The sequence below is a fragment of the Pectinophora gossypiella genome, chromosome 20, assembly GCF_024362695.1.
Source record: "Pectinophora gossypiella chromosome 20, ilPecGoss1.1, whole genome shotgun sequence".
In the NCBI taxonomy this organism is placed as follows: Eukaryota; Metazoa; Arthropoda; class Insecta; order Lepidoptera; family Gelechiidae; genus Pectinophora; species Pectinophora gossypiella.
In genome coordinates, this window is record NC_065423.1 from 13,007,163 (window position 1) to 13,033,073 (window position 25,911).

At 38.0% G+C, this 25,911-nt stretch overlaps 1 protein-coding gene across 1 annotated transcript; it reads right to left on the bottom strand.

The window, feature by feature from the left end:
• Positions 1 to 1,993: 1,993 nt before the first annotated feature.
• On the bottom strand, positions 1,994 to 24,857 carry LOC126376304 (protein takeout-like). Its single transcript, XM_050023629.1, has 6 exons — positions 24,712 to 24,857; positions 9,628 to 9,720; positions 8,412 to 8,559; positions 5,211 to 5,344; positions 4,309 to 4,474; positions 1,994 to 3,340 (listed from the first exon to the last, which is right to left on the bottom strand). Exons 1-6 carry the CDS (start codon positions 24,770 to 24,772, stop codon positions 3,202 to 3,204), a joined length of 741 nt encoding a protein of 246 aa, XP_049879586.1. The 5' UTR covers positions 24,773 to 24,857; the 3' UTR covers positions 1,994 to 3,201.
• Between the last annotated feature and the right edge of the window lie 1,054 nt (positions 24,858 to 25,911).

Genomic DNA, 25,911 nt, shown 5'->3' on the forward strand with positions numbered 1-25,911 from the left:
AAACCCGGTATCAGACTTGCACAAATGAGTTATTAATTTATCTTAAGTGCAGTTCACTAACACAGTTGACTCGACCATTTGTAGACTTATAAAAAAACTCACGCAATCTCACAAAACATCTGTTCTTAATTTTTGCTGCAATAAATTGTACAGGCGTTATCCATACAATATGAAGCAGATCTTTTGTATAATTTGGAGAACTAAGAAGACCATAAGTAGGGTTCAAAATTACCAGAGTCAAGTTCCTGTCTTAAATACTCTAATGTTTATGCCCTTTCATGATTATTATTTTATATTTTTATCTTCTCATCGTGTGGGTTGTGATGTGGATTACCAACCTCATCAACCATAGTGTCAAGTTTACTATTGAGCCGCCAAAGGCCCCTGACATGACTGATGTCACAACTACTTACTTACATCAGTAAGTAGTAACCGGGACTAACGGCTTAACGTGCCTTCCAAAGCACGGATCATCTTACTTTCGGACAATCAGGTGATCAGCCTGTAATGTCCTAACCAAACTAGGGATCATAAAGCAATTTTTGTGATATTTCCCCACCGGGATTCGAACCTGGGACATCCGGATCGTGAGCCTAACGCTCAACCATTGGACCACGGAGGCCGTCATAATTATATTTTTATGTCGTTTCCATATCTCGGGCCTACGGATTCCCGGGCTTTATTTTTATTATTATTATTTTATTATTATTATTTTATTGTTATTATTTTATTGTTATTATTTTTAGGTGCGCATAAGATGGACGATGCTTTCCTGCTGGGGTTCATAATCTACATCCTCCTGATAACAATTTGTTTGTATAATTTAACTTTCTTGTAAACTTAAATTTCTTTTATTTTTCGCGTTTGATCGCGATCTTACCTGATGGTGAGCAACAATGTACCCTAATATAGAGCACGCTGGTATAGGTACCTAGTAAATGCTGGAATTGGAGTAACATACCTAATTATACATCAAAGCCTGAATTACTCTAGCTTCTATGCTGTTCTGGTAGCATATAAAAAAAAACATAGAACACGTTCAGCTGCTTGTCTTCCCGGGCATGTCGTAAAAACCGACACAGGGATTGTGTCGACTAATGTTGTGGGCGATAGGCTGATCCCTTATCATATCACCATAAGGTTTAACATAATCCAGCTTGCGATACGTATCAACAGTGGCTGCAAGTTGTCTTTGATTACTTGTGGCTCTGCCCACCTCATTAGGGATTACGGGCGTGAGTTTATGTATCTATGTATGTAGGTACTCTAGCTTCCTTAAGTCAGTGGTGCGAGTTACTAAAGAAGAAAAGAGAGAAATATTTTTTGTCTAAAGATGACTCTGGATATCTCTCCCAGAATGGCTTCCTTATGCCTTACGCTGGCACACAATTTACGTCGATTGGCTTTGACTTTAAGATGGTTACACAAAATGTTTCGGGTGAGAGCCTTCAGCGCTCCCCATTTGTCCGGCCAAGTAGTTAATGCCATCTGCGGCAAATCTACAATAATTCACGTCAAAAAAAAAAAAAAAAAAAAAAAACAAAATGTTTCTCGTACACATGTACCTACACGAACAGATCTCAAATTATTGAGTTTCGGTACAGTGATAATAATATCTCATTCTATTTTCAGTGGTAATTCTAAACGAACTTTATTGCAAATCAGCATGTATCAAGAATGCTCGGCGGTTCCATAGCCAAATGCAACTACAAGAACAAGAACCAACAGTCGTTGAACTAAATGAATTAAATCCTAAAAAAGTATTGAGAAGTCCGTCACCCCAGCGCCACTACAGCCGAGGTGACGCGCGGACGAACTACGCGTATGAAATGCAAGTGCTTTAGTACAGCAATTCTGTCACAGATGGCGCTGATCGCTCTAATAAAACTGTTTCTTCTATATACTACTAGATGGCGTTCGGATGAAATTAAATTATTTGAAGTTCCGAAATTCGATACGCTTGATAGAGGCGATAACAAATAATACAAATAGATTATATTTTTAGAAATTTTATTTATTTGAACTATTAAGTTTAAAATTTGTCTAATTAAAGCAGTTTAATAAATATAAACATACATTAAAGGTAGTCTTGTCATTTTGTTCACTTCCACCTAGTTATTGAAACTTAGTGTTTAATCTAATTCTACTTGATACTATCTACCGATCTTAAATACTAAATGTAGGCTCAATTTCAACATGACAGTCTTAGTTCTTACAATTTAGACACTAATTAGATAATACAACATTATTGCTAGTAGTACTCCATTTATTCAATTATGATTCGTATTTTTTACACAATTTTAGACACAAATTGTTTATATCTTAAGTTGCAAACGTTACTGTTACATTAACGGGGTCAAATTAATAAGAATTCTTAGAACAATATGCTCTAAAAATAAGACTACTATTTTATTCATTAAGAATACTGTTTTATATAAAACTGTACCACATATGCGCGCTGATGTCTTTTAAATGAAACCTTCAATGGTTTTATTTTCTTCCATTACAGTGCAATTTTATGCCGAGTTTTAAGATTTTGTTTGTGTTTGTTTTTTCGCTTAGTCAGCAGTTCAGTTAGCCTTTTAATCCCAGAAAAAGACTCTCTTTTAAATTCATATTCACTACTCTTTAATTCCATTACGTCTATAAAACTTTCTAATCAAAATTGAGCCTTTGAATACCACTTAACCACTTCCACTGTACAAATTAATTCAATCAGACGTTTGTACGTTAAAGACTGCGAGATTAAAGCATTTAAGTATAAAATACTTCTTCGGTTTATAAACCATTTGTTAAGAATCGAATGCTTCTAAATGGATTTCCAGCTGATGAAAATACTCTTTATTTGTCAGACTTCCCATTGACCAACAGTGTGCTGGGCAAACCCAGCTCCAACAATCTATTTTGGATTAGGAAACGCTTCTAAACAAGGCTCTAAATCGATTGTAACTTGTCTTTCCTACTTCAAGCTAAGTTTTTTATTAATTAAACTCAATAAAAAGTAGGTAATTAGCTACTTTGTGTAAAATACAAGCATTTGAATACACAATATTTCTATATTTGCCGTAGCTTTAGTCGCGCTACGATAGATGGCGCATGTAATAGCGATCTCTTGCACGGGTTTTGTGCTACTTGACGATAGATGCCGCGCTACGATATCAGCAAGAAATTCATTCAGGCATTCGACTCTTGTTATAAACCCTAATCTTCTATGAAGATATCTTTCATTGGCACTTTGTCAAAGATTCTATTGGTGACTTCTTGGAAGACGGAGCTAAGACTCTTCTCATAGGAATCCTTCAACTCGTTGAATACCAGATCAGAGTTCTCGTTTAGGAACCTGGAAATAATATTACATTTTACAAATTATGAAAATCATAGCCATACTAGTTAGTTTTAAAGTGACAGTATTGGTGTTATTACTAGTTTAAATGTGTTTTCCCTTCGCCGGTTGAAAGGTCAGACAGGCAGTCGCTTCTGTAAAAACCGGACCTGTCAAATCTTCCGAAGCGATAAGGCCGCCATTTGCCATTTACTTAGTTAAGAGTCTTTTTGTAATTATTTCTTTTTTTTTCGGTGCAATAAAGTGTATTTGTATTGTATTGTATTGTAATCTTCAGGTTAGGTAAGCGGACCCAGTGAAAAACGAAATGATGACTAGTTTAAAAGTGTCTTGGTAATTCATAACGCATATTACATCCCCTAGACGGACAAAATGGAATGAAATCGGGTCTAAGGCGAAAGAAACCGTTAATAATCTTCATTGTCACTGTGGTCTACTCTGTCACTGGGTTGCTTCTTCAACAGGGCGCGCCGGTTCGATCACCTGTACCGGACTTGCACCAATGGGTTACTAATTGGCTCGACCATTCGGCGATACGGCTCACCACCTATCACTTCTTCTTCTAACGTGTGGATTGTGAAGTGGACTGCCAACTTCATCGACCCTACCGTCAGGGTTATTAATGAGCTGCCAAAGGTCATTGACAGGGCTCTTTGTAACGACTACTTATGTAGTAAATGGGACCAACAGTTTAACGTACCTTCCGAAGGACTAATCATCTTACTTTCGGACAAACATGTGATCAGTCTGTAATGTCCTAACCAAACTAGGGATCATAAAGTGATTTTTGTGATGTGTCCACACCGGGATTCGCACCAGGGAACTCCAGACGGTAAGCCCAACGCTCAGCCACTAGACCACAGAGGGTGTTACCTCCTATCACTATCAAATTGGTGAGCCATAGGTACTTGTCTTGCGATTAATGTAACTCAAGGCCAATTGTGAATATAGTTGAGCGCTCTTACATGTTCATCTGGTCTCCCAGCCTCTTGTCCCCGTTGAAAAGGTTGGAGAAGTAGAGGATGACGCGCTGCGGGATGAACTTGACCTTATAGTCCTTGATGTGCATGTACAGCTGGCCGTCACGCGTCACCGGCTCGCCGATCAGGTCGTGTTTTACAACCAGGTTTACTGTATGGAGAAAATATTTTTTTTAAGTTTACGCGGTTATTATCATAATTAAAACACATAATAACGGTAAAAACATATATAAACATCAAATTTTAAACGCGGTAAGAACCCGTTATTATGTGTTTTAATTAGAAAATATATTACTACATATCTCAGTATTTTCCTTTCCTGATATTAGACTGCGTTTCCATTGACGCGGAGCTATGCGGAGATGAACGGAGATGTGCAGGAATCGACCAACCGTGAGGGAGAAAGGACACAGCGTTTTCGTTTTTCGCTCTCTTGAAAGCTGTGATTGGTCAAATCCGCACATCTCCGCTTTTCTCTCCCCATCTCCGCGTCAGTGGAAAACCGGTCTTAGCCAGGGAAAGGAAGCTGCAAGAAAAATCTCGGCAAAGGACGTTCTATAAAAAAAACAATTATAATATTGTTATACAATTTAGTAATTGCTAAATTGTATAACAATATTTTATGTTTTTTTTATAGAATTAAATTAAAATTTGAACTAAATTTAAATTACTAAATTGTATAACAATATTTTATGTTTTTTATAGAACGTCTAGGGTTTTTGCCCTTTGCCGAGATTTTTCTTGCAGCTTCTTTTCCCCGGCTAAATACAGGTTGTGAGAAGCTGCAGTAGTTTTTGGCAGAGACGTTCGTTACGCAAAAATGACTGTTAAAACTGTAACTATGTTACCTACTCAATAACAGATTGCATTGACTTTTATATTCTTACCCATTGTAATATTAGCGATGCCCTTCCCCTGTATGGGCAGCACGAGGATCCTGCCCTTCATCACGTAATCTGCCAGGAACTCCATCTTGGGCGTGATGGAGTCGGTCCGCAGACGGTAGTGCTTCAGGTCAGCCCTGAAACATTTATTTTTTTTTTAAATACATTACATGCACAAACACAGGTCACAGGGACTGTAACCTGGAACCTGGCTGCAGTAACTGTCACTACTATTCAGAGGCGGAGGACAGCAGTCCTAGAACGATTTTGAAATAGACTACTCTGGGCGCCATCCCCCTCGCGTCAGACAGAGTACTGCGGGGCGAAAGGCAAGAGGGAAACCACTGCTCTATTTTTCCCTAAAAAGTAGCACGGTTACATCGACAAGAGCGTGGCTCTTAAATTAGTGATGATACAAATAAACAGTCTAGATACGTCGCACTGCTGGGCACAGGCCTCCCCTCCGTCAACCAGAGGGGGTATAGAGCATACTCCACCACGCTGCACCACTGCGGTTTGGTGGAAGTTTTTATAATACTTATAAGAGATTTTATCTCTTACAGCGGTAAGGTAACATGTACATCATCACCCGTGAAACGAATGTAGACTTGCAGTCACTTCTGTCTTCTTCTTCTATCGTGTGGGTTGTGAGGTGGACTACCAAACTCATCAACCCTGGTGTCATGGTTGCTATTCAGCTGCCAAAGGTCCCTGACATGGCTCATGTAACGTCTACTTACTTACATACAAATACAATACAATACAAATATACTTTATTGCACACAACATACAAAACAAATTTACACAAATGATGATAGATACAGTACAATCTGGCGGCCTTATTGCTAAGCAGCAATTTCTTCCAGGCAACCAGTGGAATGGAAACATTATTACAATTTGGTGCGGGACAGTGCAACATCTTGTAGACATAAAATAATAAATACTATAAATAAAAATAAAATAAATAAAATAGAAATATATAAATGTAAAATACATACATACATATACCCATTTATATCAGACGTATATATATTATAATTAAATATGACATTAATAATAATAATTGTTTATTGTCATAGAAAAGATCGACACAACATTGGGTGCTACAGCTAGGACACACAAATGCTACAGAAGTATAACCCTGCTACCTGAACTAGGAGACCTGTATCTCAGGGAGCAGTGTTCAGCAATTACATCTTTTATAACATCAGTTTAGGCAGACCATTGTTAAACTGAATTTATTTGACAATAAACTGTGCTTAAATAAGAACAAATAAACATGCATTTTGTATGTAAATTGGGTTTGTGTGTGTGTGTGTGTATGTGTATATATTAGTGTGTGTGTGTGTTTGTGTGTAACTGTGTGAGTGTTTGCGATAGCCCTACGACTTAAATGTTGTCTTGGGTTCAGAAACTGCTATCGTGCTATAAGCAGCTTCCACTAACGCATGTACGTGTGCAATTATGTATTAAGGATTTGTGAAAAATAACAGGGCAACTGCGTTACATTACATGTAGACATGACAATAGTTTCCTGTAACTCCGGGAATCGACCCCAGGACCTCAGCCACTGGACCACAGAGGTCGTCACTTCTATCGTGATACGTGATCCACCCATCACCTGTGGGTGTGGGTGTGGGTAGTGGCCCATCATATTGGAATGAATTAAAAAAGAAAGTAAACAATCCCGTGCTAGATAATTTAACCACAAATAATTGAAGTGAGGGTAGTCACAACATCGTTATGACAAATGAAGAAGTAAAAACCCAAAAACTCGCTTTACCAGTTATCCCGTGACCATTAAACGTAGTGATCATATTCTCTTTGATAACCATACTCCTTGCTGCAGTACGCGATCGACACAACGGGAGAGTAAGTACTTACCTACTAATTTTATATTTTTAACCCCTGACGCAAAATCGACGGGGTTTTATAAGTTTGACGTGTCGGTGTAAATGTGTATGTGTCTGTTTGTGGCGTCGTAGCTCCCAAACGGATGATCCGATTTTAATGCGGTTTTTTTGTTTGAAAGGTATATCAGTCCAGAGTGTTTTTAGCTATGTTTGGTGGAAATCGGTTCAGGTCTTCAAGGTCATTAGGTCGTTTGTTAAGTGTGATAGGAATGTTACACGCTCAGTTTGCTTGCAAGCATAAACATGCTTCCATATATGTGGGATAAGTTATTTTTTTCTTTTTATAGGGTTTAGCATTTTTCACATTTTGTCATAATAATTGAGTAATTTTTTTTTGGTCGGGGGTTTTTTAAATTTTTAATTTATTTTTCGTTAAATTCTAGTATCTACCTGTATAGTCGTTACATGGGCCATGTAAGATCTTTAGTGCTCATTAGGGCTCATCAGTAAACACTAACAACAAACGCGAAAGAAGAATCCAGTAGGTGAAATAGATCTTATACATTAGTTCAAGATAAATTATAAAATTCTGATTAAGTACTAAATAAAAACACATCTAAAACTAACGAAAACATTATTTTTTTTCCATTTAACTTATTTATGAATTTTAATCAAGAAAAACGTTATAATAACCCACATTTTATCACGTGACCAACGGCTTAACGTGCCTTCCGAAGCACGGATCATCTTACTTTCGGATACTCAGGTGATCAGCCTATAATGTCCTAACTAAACTTGGGATCACAAAGTGATTTTTGTGATATGTCCCCACCGGGATTCGAACCCGGGGACTACGGATCGTGAGTCCAACGCTCAACAACTGGACCACGGAGGCCGTACCGTAATTATAGAATTGAAAATAATTAAAAAATCATCCCCCAAAGATTCATCATACGTACTTGTACAGCTACCAGAGGGGTTAAAATGGCCACATCGAATCAATTCATCTAAGAAAGTAATATTGCTATTTGACAATTGTTTGCATTGCGCACTTACTTTTATATGCGCAAATGTCAAATTGCAATATTGCTTTCTTAGATGAATTGCTTCGATGTGGCCATTTTAACCCCCCCTGTACGTACTTAAACAGGGTGTGAGTGACATCGTAACTAAAACTGAGGGGGTTGATTCAGCTCATTATTCTGAGTTAATATCAAATGGAATTTCCTGCATATTTTTTTTTGATTTTTATTTTTTTCAGAACCATACTTTTGCGACGAAACATACTCTACACCTCTGCCTACCTCTTTTGGGATACAGGCGTGATGCTAATGTTATGTTAAAGACTCACTTATAAAACGTGAGCACGGAGTCAGTCAGACCGTGCAGCTTGATGTTGCGGTAGTTCTGCGTGATGGTGACGGGACCTGCGCCGGAGTCGATGTTGATCACAGACACCTGCAGTGGCTCTAGAGGTGGCACCGACAGGAGAGGGATGCCTGGAACAGGAATTTTGAGAGGTTAGTTTTTTTTATTTAAATATAGCGTTAGAATAAAGTATAATATATGCTTCATTATATTACAATCTAGCTTACATGCTAATAAGTAATTTATCTTTAACGTAATCTATTTTAAATAAATAATTTATAGTTAAGTAGTTAGTGGCAACATTCTAAACACAAAAAATCCACCTTTGAGTTGACTGGAAGAGATCGCTTTTAGAGATAAGCCCACCTTTTGTTGTAATGTTTCCATCGTTGTTTTTCCTTGTTATGCGTACAATAAAGAATAAAAAAATGTAAGTTTAAAAACTAAAACTCATCGGAAGAAAACATGCTTCAAAACGCATGAAACTATAGAAAATAGATACAAAAAAAATTAAGTGATTTCGACCATCTTTATTTTAAACTCTCTCTCACTCCTCACTTACTATCAGGTGAGAATGTGGTCAAATGCTTGGCTATCTTCCATAAAAAAAAAAAATAGTGAACATTTAAAAGTAAGACAGAAGGACAAACAGATAGACAGAACGGCGGTGTACATTAATAATAGGGTCCTTTGGAACTTTAAATTTTATTTCTGCAGTAAAGCATTCATTATGCAGTAAGCAGATTTCAAGTTATAAACGTGTAGCGAAAGAGATACATATTAAAATGGCTAGTTTCCTAGGGCAAAGATAAGTTATGATATCATCATCATCAATTTAAGAGCCACGCTCTTGTCGGTGCAGCATTTTCCATACTAATTTTTTAGGGAAAAATAGGGCAGTGGTTTCCCTCTTGCCTTCCGCCCGCTGAAATTATGATATCCTGATTACTAAATCAAGACAGATCAAGAGGTGACAATAAAGTTTTACTTATTTGTATTAAACTTATTTATGAATTTTAACAACGAAAAATGTAATAGTAACTGTGACATTTTGTCACGTTTTTCTATGACGTCATAGGTTGCTTTTTCATACAAATGCCATAGTAATTTCGTGTTTTGAGGTTAAGTAAAAAGTAACTGATTTTACTAGTTGGTACCTTATTTTATTTTTATTTTATTTTATTTTATTATGAACATACCTTTCTTCATTCTCCGCATAGCGTCAGGAACGGCGCTTTTGAGGCACTCGCTGAGTTTTGAGTCCTTCTGTCGACATCTTGTGAAGTCCTCAGCTGAAAGGTACAATAAATTACATAAATTACAATTGTAGGCACATACATACAGGGTGTTATTGACACCGTAACGAATACTGAGGGGGATGGTTCAGACGGCTTAACGTGCCTTCCGAAGCACGGATCGTCTTACTTTCAGACAATCAAGTGATCAGCCTGTAATGTCCTAACCAAACTAGGGATCACAAAGTGATTTTTGTGATATGTCCCCACCGGGATTCGGACCCGGGGACTCCGGATCGTGAGACCAACGCTCAACCACTGGACCACGGAGGCCGTCAGAGTTCGACATCTCATCATCACCAGCCCATTAACGTCCCCACTGCAGGGGCACGGGCCTTCCCTATGGATGGATAAGGAGATCGGGCCTAAACCACCACGCGGGCCCAGTGCGGATTGGTGGTTATTAACGACTGCTAATGCAGCCAGGACCAATGTTAACGTGCCTTCCGAAGCACGGAGGAGCTCGAGATGAAATCTTATTTTTTTTTTTTTTTTATGGTCACCCATCCTAATACCGGCCTTTGCGAAAGTTGCTTAACTTCAACAATCGCAGACCGAGCGCGTTTACCGCTGCGCCACCGAGCTCCTCCACACATCTTGCACATCTAGTTACGAGTTAATACTTAAGTATTCATAGTAAAGACTAAATCGAAGCAAGAAGTTACGTGCGTCGCTAATAGTCGCTACCTTGTTGTACGTACGGTCACGAGTACTAATACGTATACAATTTAAAACCATGTCACATAAACTGTTTTGGCAAATTAAACCATAAATCTCGTTAAATGTCAAATATGATAGTGCGACAGGGTTCCAAAGTATGTAGGTACATGATATTGCTCGTGACTCATGAGTGTACACGGATTTTTATATTAGTACTGGCCCCGATTCCTGCAGACACCGCCTAATTTTATTTTAAGTCATATCCGTCATTTTCATATCCGTCGAAAAAGAAAGAGACGGATGATTCACAGCTCTTAATTTTAGGAAGAATGAGTAAATGAATGAATAACCCGGGCGAATCAAAAGGTACGTCGCTGGTATGCAATCCGTTTGACGTGCTGTCTACTTAACTGTGTCGGGTTAATGACGGATGTAAAATTTTTAGACGGTTGGTTTCGATTTGTGCTTAAAATTGACGTGTGTTCCATAAATTTTATGCTTGTCGATTACCCGTCCTTTTCCTTTTCGGCGTATAAGAAAATGACAGATATAACTTAAAATAAAATTAGATGGTATTTACAGGAATTAGCACCACTATTAGTACTAGCCACTAAAATATATCCAATCACAAATCATTCACAATAAATTACATTAATTACAATTGTAGGCACATACATACAGGATGTCTGTGACATCATACCGAATACTGAGGAGGATGATTCAGACCATGATTCTGAATTGATAACAAGTGAAATTTCTTCACCGAAGATTTAATTTGTGTTTTTTAAAATAATTTTCAGTCCATACTTTTGCGACAGAAAATTCCGCTTGATATCAACTCAGTCATGGTTTGAATCACCCATCAAAATTTTCGTTACAATGTCACAAACACAATGGGTATAAATTAGGGATCTTTTTTCGCATAATGTTGTTTGTCCTATTTTAATTAGGCATAACCGGTTAGGCATATATTAGTCATAATCGTCTTTTGGCATTGGTTACTTACTTACTTGTCATACTGTTTTACTTAGCATATGCTTGTTAAGCCTAATGATGTTTGCCCTATTCTTGTAGGTTTATCACATTTAACTTGGATACCATAGTGTAATAGTAGGTTAGGGTGCGGCGGGGTGGCCCTTGGGCTTAATTTTATGACAAAATTTTATGCAACAAAATAGGGAACCAATAAATTATATCCCAAATGGGGCAGCAGTGGTATATCCATTGCAAGATGAACCAACTGAGGTGTGGGTACTTGGTTCGTGGTGTATACCACGAGTCACAACACGAGCCTCTTAATATACCTACATGGCCTTCCTGAGTCCATTCCTGAGTCCATACCTGGCAGTTGAGCAATAGAAGGCTGTATAGAGCATCGAGCAACAACCTCTAGGTGACCTTGTAACGCATATCGGCGTTGTTGCCGGCTCTTTGTGTAACTAGGCGCTTATGCAATGTTATGTCGCCGGCGCCGGCGCAGAGTTTTAAGTGTTTGAGATGGGATCTTTGATGTGTGGAAGAATAGGCCTATGTATTTACATATATACACGACCCTCAAATGCCAGTTGTGCGGTCACTACTGCCGTTTTCGCATTGAATTTTACATATTGCCATAAGCTCACGTCTACTTTCCAATTGGGGTAGTCAGAGATACATCAATCCACGAACTAAGTACCAACACCTCACCGAGCTTTATGTTAGACCAACGTGATAGATGAGCCGTATCGCCGTCTATAATGGGCGAGCCAACTGTGTTACTGAAACTGGACTCAAGATAAATTAATATTTCTCCATAATCCCTGTGCTCATGACCTCCTCTGGTAAAATCTTTGTTGTCTATTCCCTCCCAGAAGTCCGATTTCTATTTTAATTCCTTAACCGTTCATGCAGCACGGTTGTGGAAATCGCTCCCTCACACAATACGAGACAGTCCGTGTGAGCTACGGTGGTAACTGATGAATATGATATGGACTGTATTACTAAATGGAGGAATAACAAATACTTAGATTTGAGAGAGATTTTTAATGTATTTTCATCAATGTTCATCAAAAAAGCAAACGACGTAAGAAGGAAATAAAACCCACATACAAAACGTTAAAAAAGAAGAAATATAAAAAACATAATAAAAAGATTATAAAATCTGCGAAGAGTAACATAACACTACGTATCACTATGTAACTTATTTGGTATTGTAAGTAATTAAAATATAACTTATCATGTAACATATTGATAATTTATTTATATATATTGTATATTTACGTTTATAGATATTTACTTGTGGTAGTAAACGTGAATGTACGTAAAAAGTATGTCGAATATTTTTTTTTCTTTCTTTCTTTTCTAATTATTATTAATATATATTATTCTATTATATGTTATATCTATTTAGTTTCTATTTGTTTGCGATGTACACGCCTATCTGTCCACTCTTAGTTTTTAAGTTTTATCTCTTTCCCGGTCTACTGGAAGAGATTTCTTCTAGTAATAAGCTGAAGCGTTTGTCTGTCTTGTGTTAGTCTAATTGTTTTATATCCTGGGGGGTTAAAAATGCCATTCATCTCAAAAGCAATATTGCATTTTGACATTTGCGCATATAAAAGTAAGTGCGCAATGCAAACAAATGTCAAATATTGCTTAGATGAATTGCTTCGATGTGGCCATTTTAACCCCCCTGTTCTGTGTACAATAAACTATTAAATAAATAATTAAAAAATAATAACTTATTGCTGCAAGTCTTGTACCGGGATTTGAATCGTCGCAATTTTGAAAAGCAAGCAAAGCAAGACGAAAAATTCCACTTGATATTAACTCAAAATCATGGTCTCAATCATCCCCTTCAGTATTCGTTACGACGTCACTAACACCTTGTATGTATGTGAACACGTGTGGTGATACCAGTCAGCTGATTGTGCCAGTCGTTTGAAGGTCACCCCAGTTACACAAACCAGTATGTTGGCCCACTGCACCGCGGCTTACAACAGATAGGTATTGGCTGTGCAATCTCTTAATAGACCAGCCACATACTCGTCACACTACATAACAACAACAACATAAGCTCAATATCCCAATTGGGGTAGTACGGCCTCTGTGGTCCAGTGGTTGAGTTAGGCTCACGATCCGGAGGTCCCGGGTTCGAATCCCAGTTGCGACATATCATAAAAATCATTTTGTGATCCCTAGTTCGGTTAGGATATTCAAATTCAAAAAATTCAAATTCAAAAATATCTTTATTCAATAGGCAACATAGTTATAGTTACACTTTGAATCGTCAATTTTACATAACGAACGTCTCATCCGCCTAAAACTACTGCAGCTTCTCACAACCTGTATAGCCGGGGAAAAGAAGCTGCAAGAAAAACCTCGGCACAGGGCCCTAGACGTTCTTTAAAAAAAAAAAAAATAAACATAACATTACAGGCTGAACACCTGATTGTCCGAAAGTATGATAATCCGTGTTTCGGAAGGCATTAAGCCGTTGATCCCGGTTACTACTTACTGATGTAAGTATGTAGTCGTTACATGAGCCATATCAGGGGCTTTTGGCGGCTCAATCATAACCCTGACACCACGGTTGATGACGCTGATATTCCACAACCTACACGATAAGAAGAAGAAGGGGTAGTCACAGGTGCGTCCATCGCAAGATGACCTAAGTACTCACCTCACCGAGCTTTCTGATAGACCAACGATAAGTGGTGAGCCGTATAGCCGTCTATGTATAAGTCACACTAGCTATTCAATAGTGTCTTTCTTTCTTTCTTTCAATCATAAAAGTTATTAACACGATCATCAATCAGCTTTTTCATTCAAGTTCCACTGTAATTTCGTGTTGTGACGTTTAGTAAAAAGTAACTTATTCGACTAGTTGGACAGTTGACTAGCCTATTGTCAACAACATTGATATACCAAACATGAAGCTAACACCTAATCAGCCTCTCAAGACTACCTACGTAATCAATACTACAGATCAAAACCTGACCTAACCAAACACAATCTAACCTAAGCCCTCGGCGCTTACACAACGCGGTATTCCACGTTAGAAGCAGGAACTATTATATCAGCTTACAGCGCAGTTGTGTGCAGTTACTTGCAGTTACGTGCAGTTACGAGCAGTTGGACGTATACAATAGTGCTGCTGCTCGATAGAGCAGTATCGATAATGAACAGTAGCCATCAACAGCAGTATCAGTATTAGCATTATTAAATACCATCATGAATTACATTTCTTCGTTCGATAACTGCACTCTAGTTTAGCGGAAAAGTCGATAGATTACTATCGATAGACTCTGTGGTCCAGTGATTAAGCGTTGGGCTCACGATCCGGAGGTCCCAGGTTCGAATCCCGGTAGGGACGTACCTTAAAAATTACTTTGTGATCCCTAGCTTGATTAGGACTTTACAGGCTGATCACCTGATTGTCCGAAAGTAAGATGCGTGCTTCGGAAGGCACGTCAAGCCGTTGGTCCCGGTTACTACTTACTGATGTAAATGAGTAATTGTTACATGAGCCATGTTAGGGGCCTTTGGCGGCTCAATCATAACCCTGGCACCAGGATTGCTGAGGTTGGTAATCCACCTGACAACCCACACGATAGAAGAAGACTATCGCTAGTATTCATTTCAAAAAGCCATACCTTCTTACGATAGTATCGATAGTTGTGTGAGATAAGACAACGGCCTCCAAAAAAAAATGGGCACGAAAAAAATATTTTACCATACCAAAAACTAGTACTCTTATTGAAAAAAATAGTACCTGTTTTAAAAAAATTAGTACCATCACGGTTCTGGATTTATAGCCATGTTTTATTGCAATTGCTGGCTTGACGGTGAGCGAAATTTGGCGAGAGGTAACGACAAGGTCTTTCGTTTTGATTTAAACGCCAAAAACTAGGATTTTTTTTAGATTAATGCTATCGATTGTAGCTAGTAGGCCGGGATCAAGTATATTTGATTTGATTTGATTTTGATTTGATCAATGGCTGAACGCGCCTTCCAAATCACGGAATCAACTAGCTCAAAAATGCCTTTGCTACCCTGCACGGCAGCGTGGCGGAGTATTTTGTATATCCCCTCGTGCAGTGGGACGCATATAGCCTATTCATCAAGTATGTATATAGGTATGTATACGGGTCACTGCCCGCTCAACAACACCTATTTAATTTAGGGATAACGGACAGCCCACTTTGCAGAGGCTGTCTGGACGCAGAGGAAACTGCCCCCATGTAATCCTGGAATGCACGGGAGTGTCAGCACAACGGGTAAAAATCCTCAAAGGAATGGGGTCGCTCCGCGAAGCCTGTGAAAACCGCAGGAAGCTTCTGAGCTTCTGGAAGGAGATAGGTTGGCTTACGTAGTCAACAATTACACGCATAGGTAATGGGCCATCATAGTGTCTAAATGCGGAAAACAGAGCCCACTAACGTAACATAACATAGGTATGTATAATGATAATGATAATTTATTTGATAACATTCGTTACAGGTCATATTAGTTCACAACCTATCACATGTAGGTATTTATTACAATTATTCCATTCTATTACTTATTCCAACTAAAATAAATTGTATAATTACGTTAATAAATTATTTAAAAATTAAAAATAATTAATTGTATAATTAAATTAGTTTAAAATAACAAATTGTATAAGTAGTTACATTAATAAATCTGTCTAAAATTACAAATTGTGTATTCGGTTTTAAATACTAGTTCATTAAAATTAACTCGATAGAGGCAAGTCTAGGAGTTCGGTAAAACAATAAAAGTTATGGTTTAGTAGCCAGGTTCTCATTTTGTATTTAGAACATTGCAATGATGGTGCATTTCGTATAGATTCGGGTAGGCGGTTGTATATTGATGGGCCTAGTACTATCGACTGTCGAACTATCGATATTTTAGATACACTAGTGTGCAGTTACCGAACGAAGAAATGTGCCTCATAATGTTGAAAGCGAGTTGCGCAACTTAGGAAATCCGTGCGAACGGTCAAGGCTACTCGAATGAAATATTCGTGCAATTTCGAACGCGTTTTTCTTGTTTAAAAATAAAATATTCTGCATATTTGTTTACACAAAAACATTCACTCGTGTTATTGAACTACTAAAGTTTATTGGTGTTTTGTAAAGGCTTACAATGTGTTTTGACACACTCGCATTAAAGTTTTTAATGATAAGCTTAATGGTACAATGTTACATTGAGAAGTCCAAAATCATGTCGACATCGACAGAAAAATCGAAAATTTTTAGTCTTTACGAACTTTCTCTTTCTGTGTTTCTTTAAGTACTTATGGGCTAATGATTATAAGGAGCCTAGGCCTATTATTGTACTCTTTTACTTCTCTTTTTAGTATTTTGTTTTTTCTGTGCAGTAGGTAAGCATTTGTTGGCTGAAGGCAAGAGAGAAACCACTGCCATATTTTCCCTAAAAAAGTAGCATGGAGAATGCTACACCGACAAGAGCGTGGCTCTTAAATTATAATTATAATATTAATAATTTGTATTTATTTGACATTTGATTGTTTTTATAATACTTGACTTGCATACAAAGTTTAATAATTTGATAATGATAATAAAATTGACATTTGAATTAAAGTGTATTAATATTCCTAGATATGTTTTTTTAATACGGCACGTTAAGCCGTTGGTCCCGGCTATTAGCCGTAAAAAAAACACCTCCACCAACCCGCATTGGAGCAGCGTGGTGGAGTATGCTCCATACCCCCTCCGGTTGATTGAGGGGAGGCCTGTGCCCAGCAGTGGGACGTATATAGGCTGTTTACGTACGTATGTTTTTTTAATAACTTTTTTAATTAAGGATATTATTGTTGAAAATTTCTGCATGCCAAATGTGAGGTTCAAAATTAATTGTAACATCTTATGATACCATGTTATTATGCAAATAAATAATTTATGATTTAATGATGATGAAAGCATTTTTTATGTTGTGTTATACGGCTCACCACCTATTACTTGGTCTAACAGAAAGCTAGGTGAAGTGTGGGTACTTAGTTCATCTTGCAATGGATGTACCTTCGAATACCCAAGTTGGATTTATTCGTGAGCTTAGGTATGTCATGTTATAAAAAACATTGAAGCTACTTTTTGTATTGGATGAACCGGATGAGAGCCGTCAGCGCTCCCCATTTGTCCGGCCAAGTAGTTAAATCTTGCTCACAAACTTTAATTCATTGTTTCGATGTTTGTTACTCTTCACGCAAAAACTACTGAATGGATTTTAATTAAACTTTACAATAATGTAGCAGAAGAACACACAGGCTATAACAATTTAAAAAAATCGGAAAATGTTACCGGGGGAACCGAAATCCACGGGGACGAAGTCGCGGGCGGCATAAGACACGTCTAAAAATTGTATTGGATGAATTACACTGGTTTCCTTTGGCCTAATATAAGTTTACAATGTTAGAAAGGACATAATCTTTGCCCTGGGTGACGGGGTTAAGTTTTTATTGCATCATTGACCTGCATACAGCGTAGTTAAGTAATTTTAATACATTCTAAGCATATTGTACTTAGTATTCTTAAACAGAACGACTACTTAGTTCAGTACAATTATTTTTAATACAATTATTTCAATAAGATAACAATTCACAATAATCAATGCGCGCGGCAAGCATTACATCTCCCTCAATCAGCGCTTATCGCTATCGAACCCCTAGGGTCGATTAATTCTTTCAAATATTTTTCATCTCAGACGACGCCCTGAGCCGAGGTTCGCGCCCAACTGGGCACCCTCAGGCCTGTTGTCTTAAACGTTGTACCGGGTGAGAGTCTTCAGCGCTCCCCATAAATCACATAAAATATACATTGACGGTAAATCGGCTACGGAATTTGAGAAGCAGTAGAGCTATCTAGACACGCGGTAGCGTGTCAAGCCAAGTTCAGCAAGTAACAGAACTGGCGAGCAGAACCGTGAGTAAAATTACACGGACCATTTGGATTAAAAAACTAGCCAAGTCGGACCTTAGGCTACAATATAATCATCTTAAGTTATAAGAAGAAATTATATTTTATGTTGTTATAAATAAATTTCAGGACTGACCATAGAACTTGGCACTCATTTAGATCTCACTTCTTTTGTCGTTGAAGTCAACAACCAAGGCATAGGTATATTATAATAATGAACTTGGCTCTCGTTTCACATTGATGTTTTTGATGGGATTGTAGTTATCTGTTTGCAGGAGTAGTAAGTAGTAAAAGAGAGTGGGGTTGAAAGAATCAAATCAAATCAAATATACTTTATTGCACAGAACTAAAAATTCAACAATCAGACAAAACACATGAATACAGTACAATTTGGGCGGCCTTATTGCTCTAGAGCAATTTCTTCCAGGCAAACAACAAAAGGAAACAAACATTTATAACTTGGATGCGGGATGGTGCAACAAAAAAAATAAATAAATAAAAAATAAATAAAATAAAAATAAATAAATACCTAAAAGTAAAACTAAAGTTAATATAATAAATACTCTATACTATACGTACATATATTAATAAATACTCAATATAATGTAATCCATATATACTAAAAATATACCTAACCATAATCTGAGAAAACTATAATAATAAATAATAGACTATACACACACATACAAGACAAGCATTGAAATAAATAAAATACATCATACATAATAGTAATATCCTAAAAAGAAGTGCCTTTCCAACCACTTTCTTCTATTCCGTGGCGTGAATAGTATTGATAGTATTGTTTGCCCCCTGACATTCGTGATATTATGTCATGGCATAGTATAATTACGCTTCCAAGTTCCGACTATTCAATTGATTACCAACAATTAAATATGCATACAAATTGAAGATTAGTTCCAATGTTTCACGTCGAGGCATTGCCCCCAAAAAGCTGCCAACATTACCGCAAAGATTACCTAACTCCGGTCACTCACGCGCATGACAAAGGAAGTAAGATGAACCTTATCGTTATTTTGCCGTTTATTGTTGTTGAACTTTCACTCTTCAATCGTTTTACAAACCAACAGCCTTCATGGTCCAGTGGTTGAGCGTTAGGCTTACGATCCGGAGGTCTCTGGTTCGAATCTCGGTGGGTACATCACAAGAATCACTTTGTTAATCCTAGTTTGGTTAGGACATTGCAGGCTGATCACCCGATTGTCTGGAAGTAAGATGATCCGTGTTTCGAAAGGCACGTGAATTCGTTGGTCCCGGTTACTACTTACTGATGTAAGTAAGTAGTAAAAACTTGAGTCATGTCAGGGGCCTTTGGCGTTTCTATAACAACCCTGACACCGGGGTTGATGAGGTCGGTTATCCACCTCAGATTAGTAAACGGTGAGGACTATCACGCATTCGGAATTATTTGAATTTTTTGGGGTTATACATACATACATACATAAACTCACGCCCGTAAACCCAAATGGGGTGGGCAGAGCCACAAGTAATCAAAGACAACTTGCAGCCACTGTTGATACGAAGTCCTAAGATGGATATGATGAACCTTATGGTGATAAGGGATCAGCCTATCGCCCATAACATTAGTCCATCATGTTAGAGGACGCAATCCCTCTGTCGGTTTATAAAGAGTAGATATTGAATTTTCTACTCTAAACCAGCGAGCATGCATGCATGAACCCAGATAACGAAAAAACTTTATTCAGTAGGTAACAAAATGAACAATGCAATATACTTAAAAACAATTTGCACAATAAAACAGGATACTGTGCTATTTACTGTTAGAGGGTCTCAAAGTTTAACAGAGAAATGTCAAAAACTAAAAAGAATCTGAAAAATGAACAAGACACAGATAATAATACAAAATAATAAATGCGAAGACAACAATATATGATTCAGAATAAAAAAATGATTGAAGATGAGAAGGAAGAGCTTGAATGAATTACAGGAGACACCAGTTATGAACCTTACAACCTGGTAATACGAAACATGATCTTACTTCCGGATTCCGTGAAGTCTTGAAGTCTTGAACCTTAAACAATGATTGTGCACTTATCATGCTTACTCATCATCACAGGAAGGTCAGAGAGAGACATAAAATTAATTCTATAGTGGCAACCCAGCCTTCTTCAATTTACGTCAATAAAGAACAGTAAGCAAGGTAGCAGTTTCCTTATAGGTTATATGTAAATAATCAGAAATCAGAACCATTTATTCAACGTTATTATCGTGGATAAACTTTTTGAACGTCAATTTTTTTTTTCGCAAGGTGTTATGGCTGAGAAGAAATGACAAAAAACTGCAACAGTAATACATCTTTTAAATCAATGTAGGTATGCATTAACTGGCCTCCGTGGTCTAGTGGTTAGAGCGCTAGGCTCACGATCTGGAGGTCCGGGTTCGATTCCCGATGGGGACATGGTCGAAATCACTTTGTGAGACTGTCCTTTGTTTGGTAAGGACTTTTCAGGCTTGAATCACCTGATTGTCCGAAAAAGTAAGATGATTCCGTGCTTCGGAGGGCACGTTAAGCCGTTGGTCCCGGCTATTAGCCGTAAAAACACCTCCACCAACCCGCAGTGGAGCAGCGTGGTGGAGTATGCTCCATACCCCCCTCCGGTTGATTGAGGGGAGGCCTGTGCCCAGCAGTGGGACGTATATAGGCAGTTTATTATATGCATCAACTGGAGGAACATCTGTAATGCCAGGCATTATAATATTATCATGAATACTTCAGTAGAAATTCAGGTTTAAATTTTCTCTTGGAGAGTCGAGCTGGTAAGAAGAAAGTAAAATTCTTTGTAGGTAGTAGTATAGAATAAACTCTATTCCCAAAACAGTTACAAAAGTATTACATAAGTTGCGATTAGTGTATACTGGTATTACTATTACATAACATAAACAACCTATATACGTCCCACTGCTGGGTATGGATCACGCTGCTCCAATGCGGGTTGGTGGAGGTGTTTTACGGCTAATAGCCGAGACCAACGGCTTAACGTGCCCTCCGAAGCACGGAATCATCTTACTTTTTCGGACAATCAGCTGATTCAAGCCTAAAAAGTCCTTACCAAACAAAGGACAGACTCACAAAGTGATTTCGACAATGTCGCTATCGGGAATCGAACCCGGACCTCCAGATCGTGAGCCTAACACTCTAACCACTAGACCACGGAGGCTGGTACGTATGTACTATTATGAATGTATTATTGTGTATGGTTGTACACGCTATCTGCCTTCTCTTCGTTAATCTTTCACTCTCACAGGCCTACTGGAAGAAATTTCTGTTAGTAATAAGTTGTGCCTTTTGTCTCTCCTCGTGTTGTCATATTCTGTTTCTGTGTTATCCTGTGTACAATAAATCCTTAAATAAATAAATAAAAGTACTTACATAAATTAAGTACATCGTCGTGGAGATCCTTGGGGGAGGCCTATGCCCAGCAGTGGGCGTCATACGGCTGATGATGATGATGTTAAATTGCGTACATCTAATACATACATAGGATCACGCATATTTCCTATTTGGGTAGGCAGGGACCACGGGATACCGCTTACTACGATCCTGACAGCACTTTCGCTTTCTCCACTCTATCTTCATGTATTCTCGCCGGTGTCAACCTGGCTAACCTGGCCTGGCCAGCCTGAAATGTCCTAGCCAAAGAAAGGTCAATCTCACAAAGTGATTTAGACAATGTCCCTATTGGGAATCGAACCCGCACCTACAAATCATACTTTTTATTTATTTAAAAGGTAAGTACACACAATAGGTAACAATCACGGCATGAGAAAATTAAAGGTTACAGATGTGGGTAATAACTAGAATGAAACCCAAAACGTGTATACACGGCATGGTTAGGATATTTTGTAATGTGAGGTTAGTTTTGCAGTTAAATGCTAAAAAGTGATTAATTACTACATAATCTTCTTCTTTGCGAGTCGATGGCGATCGATACAAAATTTTTGCTGACCAATAATTGGCCACGCTTACGGCATTGTCAGTGGCTTCGTAAAGGTCTTTAATAGTGCAAGTGTTAGGGCACTTAGGACAGCACAAAAGGTGAGCTATAGTTTGTGGTGATACTCGACACTCGCAATCACACAATTACACTACATAATAACAAAATAAGACAAGAAAAAAAACAATAAAGAGGAAATTGAGGAACCATTCATAAGCTGCTTCAGTCGATGTCATTCAGTCAGATATAAACAGGCAGGAGGCACATAAAGGAACATATGACCAATAGGGTCATCTCCAGGGTCAAAGTAGCAATAACCCGTAGAAGGTTACCAGCCCATCCTGCATCCAAACTCCGTATTACTGCACAATGCAAACATTTGCATTCAACCGCTGCCCATATTAAAGTCACCAGTGCTCAGGTGGAGTATTGCCTATTGTCTCTATTGTCGGCACGGTGACATTGGGTATGCGACTATTTTGATAGTTATTGATTTGGACAGCCTCTGTGGTTTAGTGGTTAGAGCGTTAGGCACATCTGGAGGTCCGGGTTCGATTCCCGATGGGGACATTGTCGAAATCACTTTGTAAGACTGTCCTTTGTATGGTAAAGACTTTGCAGGCTTGAATCATCTGATTGTCCGAATAAGTGTAATGATTTATTGCTTCGGAGGGCACGTTAATGAATGAATGAATAAGAATTTATTTCGGATTTGAAATCCATAGAAGTTAGTAAGCCGTTAAGCCGTTGGTCCCGGTTATTAGCCGTAAAATACCTCCACCAACCCGCAATGGAGCAACGTGGTGGAGTACGCTCCATACACTCTCCGGTTAATTGAGGGGAGGCATGTGCCCAGCAGTGGGATATATATAATTAGGCTGTTTATGATGTTTGGACGTGAAGTGAGGTCTTTCGCAAGAGCATCACGCCTGTATACCCAAAGGGGTAGGCAGATATGTATATTGTATCCATCCACTCCTCACCAGCTATGTTTAAGTCCCGTGTAATAGGGGGGGTAAGCATATTGCCATTAACCGGGAACAAATCATAGTAACCGCCTGATATCAATTATATCATAATCTCACCACTATATCCCAATCGACACGATTCATTTATAACAAACATTATAGAAGGAAAAATTGAAGGGAAGAGAGGAAGGGGTAGACCTAGGATAACATTTATTAAACAAATAAAAGAGAAGGTGCAGGTCGTGTCGTATCAAGAGGTGAAGGTTTTGGCGGGAAGAAGAGAGGAATGGCGATTGCTCCACTGACAATAGCGCAGCTTTTAAATAGAGAGAGATATCCCAATGGGGTAGTCAGGTTACTAGTTACTAATGTAAGTACTCAGTCGTTCATAGGCCATAGGTCTTTGGCGGCTCAATCAGAAACCAGAGTTGATGAGGTACACGATAGAAGGTTTAGCAAAGTTTATCAAGTTGTCTTCTGATCTACATACATACATACATACATAAACTCACGCCTATTTCCCACCGGGGTAAGCAGAGACTATAGAATTCCATTTGCTTCGATCCTGACACACTTCACTTGTCTTCTGATCTAACTGTAGCAAAAAAAAGCCTATCTTAATAAGTACTTCTTTAAAATATTTTTTGTTTTTGTCCCTTGATACTTACTAATAAGAAGTTTGTATCTTATTAGTAAGTATCTTTCACAAGAACGTCTACAAAACGCAAAGTATAAAATAAGTGCCATCTATCGTTTATTGAGCTCTACATTTTTCCAAATTTTATAAGTAGCCTCCCTGTTCCTCAAAACTTCTTAACTACATATAGAGATAAATGTAAAAATCTTTGAATTCGGTAATCTGTAAAAACTATGTATAATAATAGAAAATAAACGAAAAGATATACAACTTATCTAACTGTAGCTCAAAAGCCTATATAAATATGTACTTTTTTAAAATATTTTATGTTTTACCCCTCGCCTTCAACATTCAAAGTATAAAATTTGCGACATCAATCACTTATTGAGCTCTACATCTTTCCAAATTTTTACTTCTTACGAATTTGGTAAGTAATCTGTAAAAACTATGCATAATATTAATAACTAAAAATAAAGAAAAAGATATAAAACTCAAAGTTTCAAATACGTAGGTAGGAAAAAGAAATAAATAGGTACATTTTATAATAAGTGCACCTTTTTGCAATCCGTTACTATTTAAGACCATCGGCAAAAGCACGCGATCAACAATATATATTATAACACTATCTCAAAAACAAAACACAAACTAGACACATTTAATTAGTCAAGTAAATTTGCGACGAGTTCAATATAAGATGTAGGTGAAATGATATCTAGTCTTTTTGCGATATAGTCATGAATGTAGTTAATCTATACTACCTGAGACCAACCCAAATTAACGACCTATCTAAACATATCTACATCAAAGAGATCTTTAAACTGAATACTCACGCAGAGAATTCTGCCCAAGCGCCGCGCCAGCGAACACCAACACCAATATATTCCTGTACATCGCACCGATAACTTCCGAAAATTGCCGAAATTTGCATCGGTTGCTGCCGAGCGTATGCGCAAGTCTTAGTTCACTACTGCGGCGCGCGCGCACACCTCTCACTATATATCGAGAGAGCGGCAGACCTCGAGTCACTCTGACACATCAAGTTTGAGAAATGTTTGGACACGTGAAACATAACGTGAAAGACCAAACACGGACATCTCGTTCTTCAAGGACTATCTACTGTATTTTTCCACTTTTATTTTGAAAATATTTCACACACCTCGCCTGTAATCTCTGACAGGGATGGAGGGGGTTCGATTTGCAACGAAATAGCTTGCAACCCGTTTCGGTCTTGCTCTTACGATAAAGAGATATCAGGGTCCACATAATATCAGCATGGTTCACGCCGCGACTTCTGCTGAGTGAGGCACTTTTATCTCAGGACGTCCACTACCACCTTATGATCATCCGTTTTTTTTTAAATTGTTTTGTGAACATTTCTGTTTTGTTTTTGTGTATGGCGTTCTTTTATAATAAACTATTTCTATTCTATTCTATAGTTATGTTAGGTTAATACAATTTTATCTTTAGACACGAATTCCAAAACACACTGGAACTTGTCTCATGCTGTGGCAGAGCTACAACTCTGCCTACCCCGATAGTAGTCATAGATAGCGGCAGTTGAAAGTTGATATCAAAACAAAACTGTAATCATTCCTGATGTTTCTCGTATGTTCACGTCACACGGAGCGTGAAATTAATTACGAAACTAAGTTGGGTAACTTCCCATATTATGAACTGAATGCTAATAATTCATGCAACTTGACAGTGTAATATTTATCAAAACATTATTTTCATGTAACTGCAAACAACAAATTACATGTTTTGTTTAAGAGAATGTGGCAGGATCCACAGGATTCTGCTTAAACACACTAATTATTTTAGCAAAATATTGTAGATACGTCAGTTTGCAAAATCAGCCATGTTATGTACCTATGTGTGTTTTGTTTACATTATGGTCGCGAAAATCATATTAGGATGCATAGAGCAACACGGGAGGGAGTAGCCATACGCAGACGTTCCCCTCTGCGAAACTATGTCCCCCAGGACAGCTAGTTCTAACAAAACTAGTTGCAGTCAGCCTGCGCGCTAGA